The sequence below is a fragment of the Natrix helvetica genome (genome assembly GCF_964273705.1).
Source record: "Natrix helvetica genome assembly, chromosome: 6".
Classification (NCBI taxonomy): Eukaryota; Metazoa; Chordata; class Lepidosauria; order Squamata; family Natricidae; genus Natrix; species Natrix helvetica.
Window position 1 is genome coordinate 76,384,130 of NC_138553.1, and position 14,873 is coordinate 76,399,002.

A 14,873-nucleotide genomic window follows, 5' to 3' on the forward strand; every position below is an offset into this window, starting at 1 on the left:
ATTTTACAGTATCCTTCCCCTGGAGTGGGGAGGGAATGGAGATTTTACAGTATCCTTCCCCTGGAGTGGGGAGGGAATGGAGATTTTACAGTATCCTTCCCCTGGAGTGGGGAGGGAATGGAGATTTTACAGTATCCTTCCCCTGGAGTGGGGAGGGAATGGAGATTTTACAGTATCCTTCCCCTGGAGTGGGGAGGGAATGGAGATTTTACAGTATCCTTCTCCTGGAGTGGAGAGGGAATGGGGATTTTGCAGTATCCTTCCCCTGGAGTGGGGAGGGAATGGAGATTTTACAGTATCCTTCCCCTGGAGTGGAGAGGGAATGGGGATTTTGCAGTATCCTTCCCCTGGAGTGGGGAGGGAATGGAGATTTTGCAGTATCCTTCCCCTGGAGTGGGGAGGGAATGGAGATTTTACAGTATCCTTCCCCTGGAGTGGGGAGGGAATGGAGATTTTACAGTATCCTTCCCCTGGAGTGGGGAGGGAATGGAGATTTTACAGTATCCTTCCCCTGGAGTGGGGAGGGAATGGAGATTTTACAGTATCCTTCCCCTGGAGTGGGGAGGGAATGGAGATTTTACAGTATCCTTCTCCTGGAGTGGGGAGGGAATGGGGATTTGGCAGTATGCTTCCCCTGGAGTGGGAGGTAATGCGGATTTTACAGTTTCCTTCCCCTGGAGTGAGGTGGGAATTGAGATTTTGCAGTATCCTTCCCCTGGAGTGGAGGGGGAATGGAGATTTTACAGTATCCTTCCCCTGCCACGGCCATCATGCCGCACCACGCCCTCCAAGCCACCCACCAATTCACGCCACGCCCATCAAGCCACGCCCACAGAGCCAGTAGTCATAATTTTTGAATCCCACCACTGGTTCAAATGCAGAGAGCAAGAATGTATTGCCGGTGACGACTGAAACGGTTATTCTAAAGAAGTCTGTAGCTTTAAAACAATCTGCCGTCGGATAAAATAAACAGACTCAATAAAACAAAGCATTTATTTTCCCTGCTCAAGTCTATGGAATTCCTTCCTGGAGATGAGCATCTGTTCCAAGGATGAGCCTTTGAAAAGGCCAGCATTAATTATACAAATGTGTTTGGTGGGTTTGAATTAATAGGCCAGGCGAGTTTTTTCTCTTTTGCTTCTCTGTTGAAAGAATCGTATATGGTGTCTTTGGAAACGGTTTTTGGCGCAACGGGGAATTCTGAGATCCCCACATAATTTTTCTTGGCCATCTTGGAGCTGGTTGTGATGGTGTAGGCATTGCTCCGGTAACATTTCATGGAGGACATACAGAAAGTCTCTCTTATCCCCCTCCTGAAGTTGGCATTATATGCCGAATACAACGTAGGTTTCAGGGCCGAGGAACTAAACGATATCCAAGTCACTATCAGAAAAACCAAGGAGCATTTCCTGCGATCGGTCTCGGGTGGGTGCCACAGTTGAGCCACGTAAAACGGGAGCCACGAGAGGAGAAAGAGAGCATTTAGCATCAGGAACATTTTGATGGTTTTCACCTTTGTCCTAGGGACCACGTTCATCGTCCTCCGGACTGCTCTGCCCTCGCTCCCGATTTTCCAAATGTGCTTGATGACTTTTTGGTAAAAGAAAAGGATGAGAACTGATGGAATCAGGAAAGCTACGAAGACATGGAGGAGGCTGTAAGTGGCGCCATCCCAAGAGTAGGGAGGGAAAAATCGGCAGTGATGGTCCTTGTCCAAGCCTCCAAAAATAAAAACCGGGCACATCAAGGCCGCACTGACGATCCAAGACGCCGCAATCATTTTTTTGGCTTTTTCCCTCGTCACCTTGAAACTTAGCGGGTAGACGATCGTGTAGAACCTGTCAATGCAGATGGAAAGCAAGACGTAAATCTGAACCCCGGGGGTGAGATACTGAAAATACCTCATTGTCTTGCACATCATGCTCCCCAAGGTCCATCCGTCGGACGCTAACTGGAACAGGACAAGCGGTGCGCACCCAACACTAATCAGCAAGTCTGCACAGGCCATGGAGACCACGAAATAATTGGTGGTGGATTGAGTCCTTCTGCTCCTGTAGATGACGAGGCAAACCAGGGAGTTCCCGAAGACGGAGAATAACCATAAGACCCCCCAAAACAAGCTGGCAAGAATGATTTCTCCAGGCATCAAACCGTACTGCGAGGAGGTGCTGTTTTTCTCCAACCCAGGATCCGTGGACAAGGTGGTGGCCTCGTGGCTTCCCAAGGGGTTGGAGGTTTCTGCCTGAGGGTGGGTTTTCTGCAGGAGACCTGAGGTTGTGGTGAGGAGAGGCGTGGTGTGGCGATCCATGTCTTGGGAGAGCAGCATAGTCAGCCTTTCCCTTAGAGGACTGTATGGGGAGAAAGATCCATCAGTTGTTTTAGGAGCAAAGGAATAGTAACAATACGAACACTTTGTCTTCATAACAGAGTAAGAGTGGGCAGGTACCTTGGAGGTCTTCTAGCAGGAGACCTTGTACAAGTGACGGCAGACCTTTTCGGCACCGAGTGGCAAAACTGGAATGCGTGCACATGCTGGAGAGCCACGAAACCCAAAGACCAGCTGGCTGGTACATATGTGCATGCCCGCCAACTGATCTTTGGATTTAGGGTGCGTGCAGGCCAGCTGATCTTCTGCTTTCCAGTGCATGCATGTGAGCTGGCCAGCTGGTCTTTGGATTTCCAGCATTCCGACATGTGTGAAGACCAGCTGGCCGGCACACGCATCCCGGAAGAGCACTGGTGATGGCCCACATGCCCACAGAAAGGACTCTGCATGCCACTTCTGGCACACATGCCATAAGTTCACCATCATGGCCCTATATACTACCCCAGACAAATAGCTTTCGGAACCCTTCTTAACCATCTCCAGTGATGGAGTATCCACAACTTTTAAAGGCAAACTGTTCCATTAGTTCATTGTTCTCACTATCAGGACATTTCTCCTGACAGTGAGAACAATATACCAGTGGAACAGCTTGCATTCAGACGTTACCTGCTACACGTTACATGCTGTATTAAGTGATGGCACTGCGGGGGCAATTTAAGGGGCTGTGATGCGATGCAATCAGCACCAGGCTGGGGGAGAGAGAAAGATCAGCAGTAGTGCCCGACTGCTGGTGTAACCTTCTCAGCCAGCTTCCAACAAGCAAAGTCAATCGGGGAAACCAGATTTGCTTAACCATCATGGGATTCACTTAGTAACTTCAGGGATTCACTTAACAGCCATGGCAAAAAAAAAAAAAGATTGTAAAATTGGGCATGGCCCACACTTAACAATAGCCTTGCTTAGCCTTCTGTTTCTGTTGGGAAATTCTGCCCCCAGTTGTGGTTGTTAAGTCGGGGGACTAACTGTAATGTAATTTCAAGTTAGCCATCAAACTTAGTTTTAGCCTAATAAGTAAGGAAGTGGCGATCCTTAGGGAGAATGAGGTTGCAAATCAATCTGATCCTAAGCTCCCCTCTTTATAGGATTTCTAAAGAACAGCATTTAGAAAGAATAACAAAGGCATTTTGCGCTGAGAATCTGCATGGAAAAATCAGGGGAGAATCCAATGGAAAAATATAACTCTGCTACCAATAATTGTATATAAACAGTGCAGGATTAGTACCTCACTTGGCACTTACCCTTCCAACACTTTCTGATGGAGTATTTCAGGACAGATGAATATATGCCATGATTACTTATGTTTTAAAAATTAAACACTAATCCAAAGGATTTGGTCCAACTGACCGTTTCCAAGAAAATAGCCTACTATAAACTGTAGACTCTTCATATTTATAAATTGCAGGCATAGAGATGTCACACTCCAGATTTTTTATTTCTTGCACTTCTATGTTTTCCAGTGAAATATTTGCATAGGGAATCCAAGTGCCAATTTTATTTTTGCTGGATTTCGCAATAGATATTATCTTAACAACTTGAAATATTAGAACATATAACTGATTTAATCTGTTGGCAGATGAAATCCTACATAAGACCCCTACAATTTGGCTTCTTCCAGAGACACAGAGGAACAAAGACATCTTTTGCTACTCTCTGTTGTTTACTACTAGCACTCATTGGATTGCCAAGGTTAAAGAGCTCCCACTTGAGTTGACATGAAAAATTATTATTATTGTTATTAACATTCATAGGGTGCCAAACGCTGAGGAGGCGTAGCAATTTACAAGCTAAAACACACAAGAAGTAAGTAGTGGCCAAAATTGTGGCAACCTTTTGGGGAAAAAGTATAGTTTTGAGGTTTGATGGCTAATAACACCACTTTCTTAGAGCGGTACCATAGAATTCTATATCAATGAAAGATAATTTAATCAAGAACGTCATGCAATAACCTTTATGAAGGATTTGCTATTAGAACAGCAGTTATAAAGAAGAAAAGTGAAACACAGAAAAAATGAGATATAAAAAATTATCACCATATCAGTTAATACTTGGTTTAAGCTTTAGAATGTGTAGGAAGTTATCACCCAGCCCTCTCCCAGAAAAATGAAATATCCTAGGAAATATTGAAAAGGCAGAATATTACATTTCCTTGGATGTGAAAAGGGAGAAACATATTTTAAAGACAGAGTAGCTCCCTGCAACTTCCTGCCCATCCCCATTGTCAATGGGCCATTAAGATGCCCAAGCCAGTCCCTTTACATAATAAAGAGTTCTCCCCTTCAGCTCCAGGGTGATGGGATTAAGGCATGATTAGCCTTTACCCACTCCCCACATGGCATCTGAGAACTCAACCAAACCTGGATTCAAAACACAGCCTAGAGAGTTGCCCCTGCATGGTCCCATGGGAGTCTGACAACCAATCAGAATACATTTCTTACACAGGAAGAGGAAACAGAGAGGTGGGGCTGAACAGATTATAAAAAGCCCAGCAAGCCCCTCCCTTGACCAGTCTCTTCTTCTCCACCCAACATTGAAGCATATGATCACCTTTTCTGTTCAGGAGCTCAAGCCATGTGGACCTGCCCAACATTAAACCATCTTTCCAAGCAGCCTCCATGTCTCCAGTGTCTTTTTCCCCACTTGGAGCCTAATCCAGAATGACATTTCTTCCAACAATCATGAATTATGGCCTTACAACATCTTCCCATGGAGTGAACCAAGTCTTTTAGTTCTGCAGCTGTAATAATGTGAAACCAAGATTGAATGATTGCTTCTATTGACTGGGTTTTATTGCTGGCTATATTTGGCTATAGCCTTTCATAGAATACAGATAATTGAACAAACTTGATTGCATTACATCCTTGATTAAATGATCTTTCCATTGGTATATCATTTTATGGTACTACTGCAGAAAAAAAGGGGTGTTATTAGCCATCAAACCTCAAAAATACACTTCCCTCCCCCCCCAAAAGGTTTCCACAATTTTGGCCACTACTGTAATATCAGGAAAAGTGCACACACGGAAGCTTCATTAATTGTGAAGCTACAAAACTGACATGCAACCAAATTGAGGTGCATTATTAAATCCTCCAGAATTGCTCAGTTTTGAGAAGCTTTTAAACAGATTAACAGAGCTGGAAGGGACTTTGGAAGTTTTCTTGTCCAACCCTCTACTGAAGCAGGAAACCCTTTTCAAGCAGGAAGCCCATTTCAGACAAATGGTTCTCCAGTCTCTTCTTAAAAATCTCTAGCATTGGAGCACCCACACAACTTCTGGAGGCAAGTTATTCCACTGATTACTTGTTCTAACTGTCAGGAAATGTCTCCTTAGTTCTAGGTTGCTTCTCTCCTTGATTACTTTCCATCCATTGCTTCTTGTTCTATCCTCAGGTGCTTTGGAGAATAGCTTGACTCCCTCTTCTTTGGGGCAGCCCCTGAGATCTCGGAACACTGCTATCCTGTTACCCCTGATTCTTCTTTTCATTAAACTAGACATACCCAGTTCCTGCAACCATTGTTCATATATTTTAGCCTCCAGGAAAAAAAAATCAAGATGGAGCCTACCAAATATTTGTGGGAAAGCTGTTTCAAAGGACTTACCCAGATACCAAAAGGCACTGTCTCTGAGCCTCATCTTCACTTTTCTCAAGTGGGGCATCAATTCAATGGTGAAAAAAGGAAAGTTCTACATTTAGGCATGAAAAACAAAATGCACAGGTACAGTATATGTGGCACCTTGCTCAATAGTAGTAACTGTAAGAGGGATCTTGGAGTCCTAGTGGACAATCACTTAAATATAAGCCAGCCGTGTGCAGCGGCTGCCAAAAAAGCCAACACAGTTCTAGGCTGCATAAACAGAGGGATAGAATCAAGATCACGTGAAGGGTTAATACCACTTTATAATGCCTTGGTAAGGTAACAGATGATTAGGGGACTGGAGGCTAAAACATATGAAGAACGGTTGCTGGAACTGAGTATATCTAGTTTAATGAAAAGAAGGACTAGGGGAGACAGGATAGCAGTGTTCCAATATCTCAGGGGTTGCCACAAAGAAGAGGGAGCCAAGCTATTCTCCAAGGCACCTGAGGGCAGGACAAGAAGCAATGGGTGGAAACTAATCAAGGAGAGAAGCAACTTAGAACTGAGGAGGAATTTCCTGACAGTTAGAACAATTAATCAGTGGAACAGCTTGCCTCCAGAAGTTGTGAATGCTCCAACAGTGGAAGTCTTTAAGAAGATGTTTGATAGCCATTTGTCTGAAACGGTATAAGGTTTCCTGCCTAGGCAGGGGGTTGGACTAGAAGACCTCCAAGGTCTCTTCCAACTCTGCTATTGTATTATATTGTAATAGTTTCTTCTGGATAGATTGAACAGGTTGGGCCTAATCCAACAGGAAAATTCAAGCACTATTTTTAAAGTAGCAATATGGGTTGCTAATTTCTATTGTCGTCCGAATTGAAAACAGTTTACATAGTGATTCCTCAAAATCACGTAATATAGTTAGCAACATTTTATTTTCCTTTTAGTGATGGACCTAAATCACCTTTCTTTAGAATATTATCCTTCTTATCAATCTTATCATATTGGTTATTGTATTTAATTAAATGTCTCTTTGGTTGTTAGGTTTGTCTTCAATGCATTGATTTAGGCATGTGAATCCTGATTTCCTAGAATTTGGCTTTATTTTTCATTAATAGGATATGAATTGTTAAAAGAAAATGCAAAGTAGATTCTTTAAAGCATTATTTTGGCATGAAGATTTGGTTTCTTTTGTTAATTTCTGAAAGGGCTTCACCACTGCCTTTTCTGAGAAGACATTCGAACCGAATCGCAGCATGTGTCATATAACAAGAAGCTAAAAATGCATGATTCAGTTCTAACACAAATGAACAGACAGCAGAATGGAACAAGACATTTTGTCCAAAGTATGTAGTTTTTCATGCTTGCTATATTACAATGCATTTAACATTCAGAACTCTTTACAATACAATACAATACAATACAATACAATACAATACCAGAGTTGGAAGGAAACTTGGAGGTTTTCTAGTCTAACCCCCTGCCTAGGCAGGAAACCCTACACCATATCAGACAAATGGCTATCCAACATCTTCTTAAAGACTTCCAATGTTGGAGCATTCACAACTTCTGGAGGCAAGCTGTTCCATTGATTAATTGTTCTAACTGTCAGGAAATTTCTCCTTAGTTCTAAGTTGCTTCTCTCCTTGATTGGTTTCCACCCATTGCTTCTTGTCCTGCCCTCAGGTGCCTTGGAGAATAGTTTGACTCCCTCTTCTTTGTGGCAACCCCTGAGATATTGGAAGACTGCTATCATGTCTCCCCTAGTCCTTCTTTTCATTAAACTTAGACAGACCCAGTTCCTGCAACCGTTCTTCATATGTTTCAGCCTCCAGTCCCCTAATCAACTTTGTTGCTCTTCTCTGCACTCTTTCTAGAGTCTCAACATCTTTTTTACATCGTGGTAATCAAAACTGGATGCATTATTCCAAGTGGGGCCTTACCAAGGCATTATAAAGTGGCATTAACACTTCATGTGACCTTGATTCTATCCTTCTGTTTAGGCAGCATAGAACTGGGTTTTTTGGCAGCTGCTGCACACGGCTGGCTCATATTTAAATGGTTGTCCACTAAGACTCCAAGATCCTTCTCACAGTTACTACTATTGAGCCAGGTACCACCTATACTGTACCTGTGCATTTTGTTTCTCTTGCCTAAATGTAGAACCTTACTTTTTTCACCATTGAATTTCATTTTATTAGATAGTGCCCAATGTTCTTTTTCAAGCTTGCTATATTTCAATGCAGTTAACATTCAGAACTAAAGTAGAGATATCTTTTTGGGGGGGATAAATAAGAGGAATGTGTTTGACCATTTCTTCCTAGGGAGCCTTCAAAAAGATACCAAGTTACTGATAGAAGAGAATGTCTGTAACTCAGGGTTGAACTGTGGGGTCCTTGATGGTCTTTGAGTTTGGTTGCTTGCTTGCAGACGTCTCATTATCCAACTAGGTAACATCATCAGAGAACATCAAGGATCCCATAGATACCAACTTAATGCTTTTTCTTCTGTGAATTATCCTCGGCTCTGGATGTGCCGGGAGGAATATCAACAACCTCAGATATGCAAATGATACCATTCTAATGGCAGAAAGTGAAGAGGAACTAAAGAGCCTCTTGATGTGGGTGAAGAAGGAGAGTGCAAAAGTTGGCTTGAAACTCAACATTAAGAAAACTAAGATCATGGCATCCATCCCTCTCAATTCCTGGCAAGTAGATGGGGGAGAAATAGAGGCAGTGAAAGATTTTATTTCCTTGGGCTCCAAGATCACCGCAGGTGGGGACTGAAACCATGAAATTAAAAGAGGCTTGCTCCTGGGGAGGAAAGGTATGGCAAATCTAGGCAGCATGCTAAAAAGCAGAGACATCACCCTCCAACAAATTGCGTATAGTCAAGGCTATGCAGAAGAACGCAGAAGGACTCCTACCTGTTTCCAAGCAGAAGCCCAAATTCAGCCAAGTTCCCCATTGAGAATTTCGGTCGCAAGGGCCAGCTTCATTTTGGAGGCCACTTTCAATGTTCACCTTTCCTCTGCATCTGGACGTCGGCCCGCCGAGGGTTAAATGAAAGTCAAACATGATGCACTTCCTTCTTTCCCTGGAAAAAGAAATAGCGTTGTTGCTTGGGACTCAGTGATGACACCCCTTTCCAACTCCTAAAGTGGATCACATGGAAAATGAGTCCCGTGGGGGGCCCCTCCCCTAGAGCTAAATTAACACCCCCCCCCCATCTCCTTTCTTAAAAAAGAAAGAAAAGTATTTGCTGTTCAAGAACAATCTCGTTGCACAGCCCTCAAATTTATCTGCATACGTTCGTAACTCTTAGGGGGGACTTGCCTGTAATATGTGAGGCGGGGGGGGGGAGTGTAATTGACACACTCTCCCCCCCCCCCCCGCCTTGTTGAAAGTCATTTATGCCGTAGAATAAATGAGGCACTTGCAGAACCATGGAGAGCGTCAGAGTTGCAGAAGGACGGCCATACCTAAGTGGCTCAAACTGTTGCTTCTCTTGGGGAGATTTTGTTAGTAGCCCCTTCCCCGGCAGACATGAGATGCACAGAATCATAGACTGACAGGGCTAGAAGGGACCTGGGAGGCCTTCTAGTCCACCCCCCTGCCCAAGGAAGGAGACTTTATTGCATCCCAGACCAATGGCGGTCCGATCTTTTATTGGAAGTCTCCAGTGATGGAGTAGCCACAATTCCCAGAGGGAAGCTGTTCTATTGATTAATTGTCTTGATTGCCAGGAAATGTCTCCTTAGTTCCAGATTGGATCTCTTTTTTAACGAGCTTCCACCCACTGCCTCTTGTCCTACCCTCCTGCGCCAAGAATGGCACCCTCCTCCAACTGAACTCTGCTTACCTGAACACTCCCCCCCTCCCAACTTACCTTTGCCATCTCCCCAAGGGGAAATGCTCCCCCCCTGGCCCTTGTTCTGCACCTCATCTGCCACGCTGCCCGGCTCCATCCCTTTTCACCTCGAATGCTTCCAATCCCAATAAAGGAGAAATTCAGATGGCATCCAGCTGCCGTCTCATGCTGACGTCCTGGTTGCCATGGCACCGAGCGATTGTTGAAGTGGATGGTTTTCTTTTGCAACAGTCACCCTGGGCCCCCTGATCATCCTTAGAGTGGAAGGGGAAAGAAGGGAGAAAACCCAGGAATGGCATTTCCCGAGATTCAGCAAAACAGCCAGGCTTCCAGGCTTCCAACTTCTTATTTTTCTGCTGATGCCTTGCTTCCTAGAATTGCAGCCTATGCTCAATTCATCCTCTTTCCTGTGTGCTCTGAAAGGACTGGCTTCCTCCTCACTAGACTCACCGTTAAAGGATCAAAGCCTTTTTAGAACCTTTCTGGGGCCAAATGTCCATGACAGGGATGGCTAACCTTTTTGTTGTCGCGTGCCGAAAGCTTACACATGCAACGGCACAACAGTGTGTCTGCAACCATAATACAATCTGCGTGTGACCCCCCCACATGCCCCACCCCATGCATGCACGCACCCTACCCCCATGAATCCATGCATGTGTATGCAACCACACACATGCATGCGCAGCCATCCCATGCCCCCATGCATGCACCCCTCACCCCTTCTTGGCTTCCATGTTGGTGCTGGAGGCTTCCCAGGCTGGTGCCCCTGCACCCTGTTTTGGGCCTGGAAGGCTTCCTGCACCAACATAGAAGCCAAAATGGGGTGCAGAGGTGCTGCGTGATGCGAGCGCCCCCCTTGCATGTGCCCCACCCCCACACATACGCGCATGCATCCCCCCATGTGCCCCGCCCTCTGTGCATGCACAGCAAAGACACAAAGACCAGGTGGCTGGCAGGAGGCATGCACACATGTGCAGTGGAGCTCAGCTGGGGTGACAGCTGATGTGCCCACAGAGAGGGCTCTATGTGCCACCTGTGGCATGTGTGCCGTAGGTTCACCACCATGGGTTTATGAAGTTCTCAGTCATCCAGGTCATAGTTGTATCAAAAGTGGCTTTTATTTTTTGAAAAGGCAAGTGGACTGATTTATTTGAGGAAGATGATGACATTTCACTTCCTATCCTGGAAGCTTCCAGGATAGGAAGTGAACCGTCCTTCCTCAAAAAAATCCACCCACCCACCCCAGCGATAACAGATCACACCAGCCATTTAATGGGCTCCGTCCTGCTCTGTGTTCCCCAGGCCCACTGGCAGAACCGGGTCGCATAATTTTTTTTATTACCGAACCAGTAGAAATGGTGGCCGGAACTCACCCCTGAAGTGGTGGACATCCATTCTGATGTATTTGGCCCCTGATAATCAGGAACTCAATGTTGATTGGAGACCCAGTCTTGCCAACAAATGCCAAGGATGGAGCGGAGACCATGCATGAGAAATCTATAGTAAAGGGAATGCATATTTAATTATACATGTATTAACTGCGGCTAGAATTGCATTTGCACAAAACTGGAAGAGTGAAGAGTTCCCTACCGAGGAGGAAACTATTAGAATGTGCAGAAATGGATAGATTAACGGCTGTATAGGCGAAAGAACACTATATGACACGCGACCTATTTTATGGATGGCTGGAGAATAACCAGAAGCTAGAAATAAATGGAGACTAGTGAAATGTAGAGGAATGTTTTCCAATGGTTTGATGTGTCTTCATTACAGAGTCCACGATTCACATCATATATATGAGAGAAAGATAGAAGGGATCGTTACAGCTCTGCAGAATTTCAACTTTGTGGAAATCCAGTCTTGATGGAGCACTCTAGTATACAGCCGTCCCAGTGCCTGCCTGCCTTTACTGATTCTGGAGTCAATTTTCTTTGCCCAAAGACTTGCTTCAGATGATTCTTTCCAAATATTTGAAGTTGTTTGCATTTGTCAGCTGGGTATCGTCAAGAGTGATTTTTGGTTGAACAAACTTAGTATTTGGCACGGGCTGGTAAACTGCAGTATAAAATACTTCTCTGACCCTAAATTATCACATTGATGGCATTTATGTTCCAGGTTAATTCTCAGTTTGAATCAATCTCATTTCAATGCGTTAACCTATGACCACATGTTTCTTGACACTATGATTGTCAGGGAATTGCGCAGTCAGTGTCCAAATGGAGTCAGAAACATTGACACGAACTTGTAGCTTTATATAAATAAATGTATTTTACATTTAAATTTACAGCAGACAAGATAGTTAGGAACATCATGAGGTAAATCACAAAACAGCATTCCGAGCACCCAGAAGAAGAAAAAGGCGGGAAAAAGGGAAACTCCCATGTTCACCTACAGCAACCAATCATAGCGTAGATTGCCTCATGCAGAAGCACATCATTACATCCTGAGATAAATCGTCAGGTAAATCACAGAATATCGCACATATACATAAAAAAAGGTGGGAAAAAGCGAAACTCCCCCTTTCACCTACAGCAACTAATCATAGCGTAGATTGCCTCATGCAGAAGCACATAATTACATCCTGAGATAAATCGTCAGGTAAATCACAGAATATAGCGCATATACAGAAAAAAAGGCGGGAAAAAGGGAAACTCCCCCTTTGACCTACAGCAATCAATCATAGCGTAGATTGCCTCATGCAGAAGCACATCATTACATCATGAGATCAATCGTCAGGTAAATCACAGAATATAGCACATATACAGAAAAAAAGGTGGGAAAAAGGGAAACTCCCCCTTTCACCTACAGCAACCAATCATAGCGTAGATTGCCTCATGCAGAAGCACATCATTACATCCTGAGATAAATTGTCAGGTAAATCACAGAATATAGCGCATATACAGAAAAAAAGGCGGGAAAAAGGGATATTCCCCCTTCACTTACAGCAACCAATCATAGTGTAGATTACCTCATGCGCCCATCACTACATCCTGAGATAAATCATCATGTAAATCACAGAATATAGAACACATACAAAAAAAAAAGGCAGAAAAAAGGGAAACCCCCCCTTCTCACCCAGCAACCAATAATAATGTAGATTACCTCATGCAATATCCCGCATAACTGTATTTTCCAACCAATCAACCACCGTGTGTTCTAGCCCAATATACCTTTTACTGTTCCAGCTATTAAATTAAATAGCAATTCTTGCCAAGAAAGAGTTTTAATAAATATTTCATCCAATCTTGTGGGTGGACACCCTTCTGACAAATATGGTATCCAACATGAATTCACCACTTCTTTCCATGAATTTTTTTTTGTTTGGAATGCAGGTCTTCTGTCAACCAGTTGAACCCACAAGATCATTCACAAGATCCCCGAGCTCCAATTTTTCCTGCTGCTGCCGGAAGAAAAAAAAAAAGGCAAGGTCATTGTTAGAGCAGATGTCCAGAAGTTGTGAACTGAGCCCTGGTTTTCTCACATGCTACATTTATGATGCAATAAAAACTACCCAGTCACCACCCCAAAGCTTGAAAAGGGAGTTGAGTTGGTCACATTTGCACATTAAGGTGCTCCACTATAGTCGTTTGTTCATGGTAATTATAAAAAATGGTGGACTGTCACCAAGAGCATAAAATTCCCGCTTCATTGCAGAATAGAATAGAATAGAATAGAATAGAATAGAATAGAATTCTTTATTGGCCAAGTGTTGTTGGACACACAAGGAATTTGTCTTCGGTGCATAAGCTCTCAGTGTACATAAAGAAACATAAAATCGAATACATTCCTCAAGAATAATAAGATGCAACACTTAGTGATAGTCATAGTTTACTAAAAACCAATCAAATCAGACTAGGAAACAAATTAAACAATATAAAGTGTAAAGATACAAGCAACATGGGTATAGTCATAAGTGGGGAGAGATGGGCACTTGGAAGGATTAGAAGAATACAGTCTTAGTAAATTATTTGACAGTGTTGTAAGAATTAGTTGTTTAGCAGAGTGATGGCATTTGGGGAAAAGCTGTCCTTGTGTCTAGTTGTTCTGGTGTGCAGTGCCCTATAGCATCGTTTTGAGGGTAGGAGTTGAAACAATTTATGTCCAGGATGTGAGGGGTCTGTAGATATTTCCACAGTCCTTTTTTTGACTCGTGCAGTGTACAGGTCCTCAATGGAAGGCAGGTTGGTAGCAATTGTTTTTTCTGCAGTTTTTATTATCCTCCGAAGTCCGTGTCTATCTTGTTGGGTTGCAGAACCAAACCAGACAGTTATGGAGGTGCAGATGAGAGACTCAATCATTCCTCTGTAGAACAGAATCAGCAGCTCCTTGGGCAGTTTGAGCTTCCTGAGTTGGTGAAGAAAGAACTTTCTTTGTTGTGCTTTTTTGATGACGTTTTTGATGTTAGGTGTCCATTTAAAGTATTAAAGTATATAAATATTAAAAAGGAGGAGCTGACAAATGTTGGTGTTCCTGAATAGACCACATCTAGTAATCTCACTGTAGATATTCCTCCCCCTCTTTTTTTTCATTCCCCACCAAGCTTGCTGATTCTTTCCTACAGCCTGAGAACAAACTGTTCCAGGCATTGCATTTATTATACCTTCACAGCGGTTCTTGCAACTGGACTTGTAAACAGTCCCAATTTCACCCTCCGTGAGCAACTTTAAGGAGCTTAAGCATGCACATCCACGCAGAGATTCATCACCAAAACAGGAAGAAGAAGAAGAAGAAGAAGAAGAAGAAGAAGAAGAAGAAGAAGAAGAAGAAGAAGAAGAAGAAGAAGAAGAAAACAAAACTACAAATGTAGCCCCCCCCAAAAAAAAAACCTAATGGAAAAGTATTGCATTGCACAATTATATGTTGATCCACCAGGTGAAGCTGTAAGACTGCTCATTAAATCCAATAGAAGGCAGGAACTCAGTTACATTGGCTGGCTTACAGGAAACCTGTTTTTTTTAAAAAAAAAAAATCTATTCATGGGATATTTTGTTGCTCGATTTCGTTATTTCACTGTAAAACAACCTAGGAAATGATAGGAAAT

General features: G+C 43.4%; 1 protein-coding gene across 1 annotated transcript; it reads right to left on the reverse strand.

Moving 5' to 3' along the window:
* Window positions 1-1,000: 1,000 nt before the first annotated feature.
* On the reverse strand, window positions 1,001-9,923 carry GPR19 (G protein-coupled receptor 19). The gene is made up of 3 exons (XM_081956756.1): window positions 9,851-9,923; window positions 8,889-9,058; window positions 1,001-2,348 (listed from the first exon to the last, which is right to left on the reverse strand). Exons 2-3 carry the CDS (start codon window positions 8,927-8,929, stop codon window positions 1,079-1,081), a joined length of 1,311 nt encoding a protein of 436 aa, XP_081812882.1. The 5' UTR covers window positions 8,930-9,058; window positions 9,851-9,923; the 3' UTR covers window positions 1,001-1,078.
* Window positions 9,924-14,873: the final 4,950 nt, after the last annotated feature.

What these genes read in the sequence shown, in the direction of transcription:
- GPR19 (XM_081956756.1), bottom strand. Translation starts at nt 8,929, where the DNA reads ATGGGGAACTTGGCTGAATTTGGGCTTCTGCTTGGAAACAG. An exon ending in GGGCTTCTGCTTGGAAACAG is followed by an intron (nt 2,349 to 8,888) that starts GTAGGAGTCCTT and finishes CTCCCCATACAG; the next exon opens with TCCTCTAAGGGAAAGGCTGA.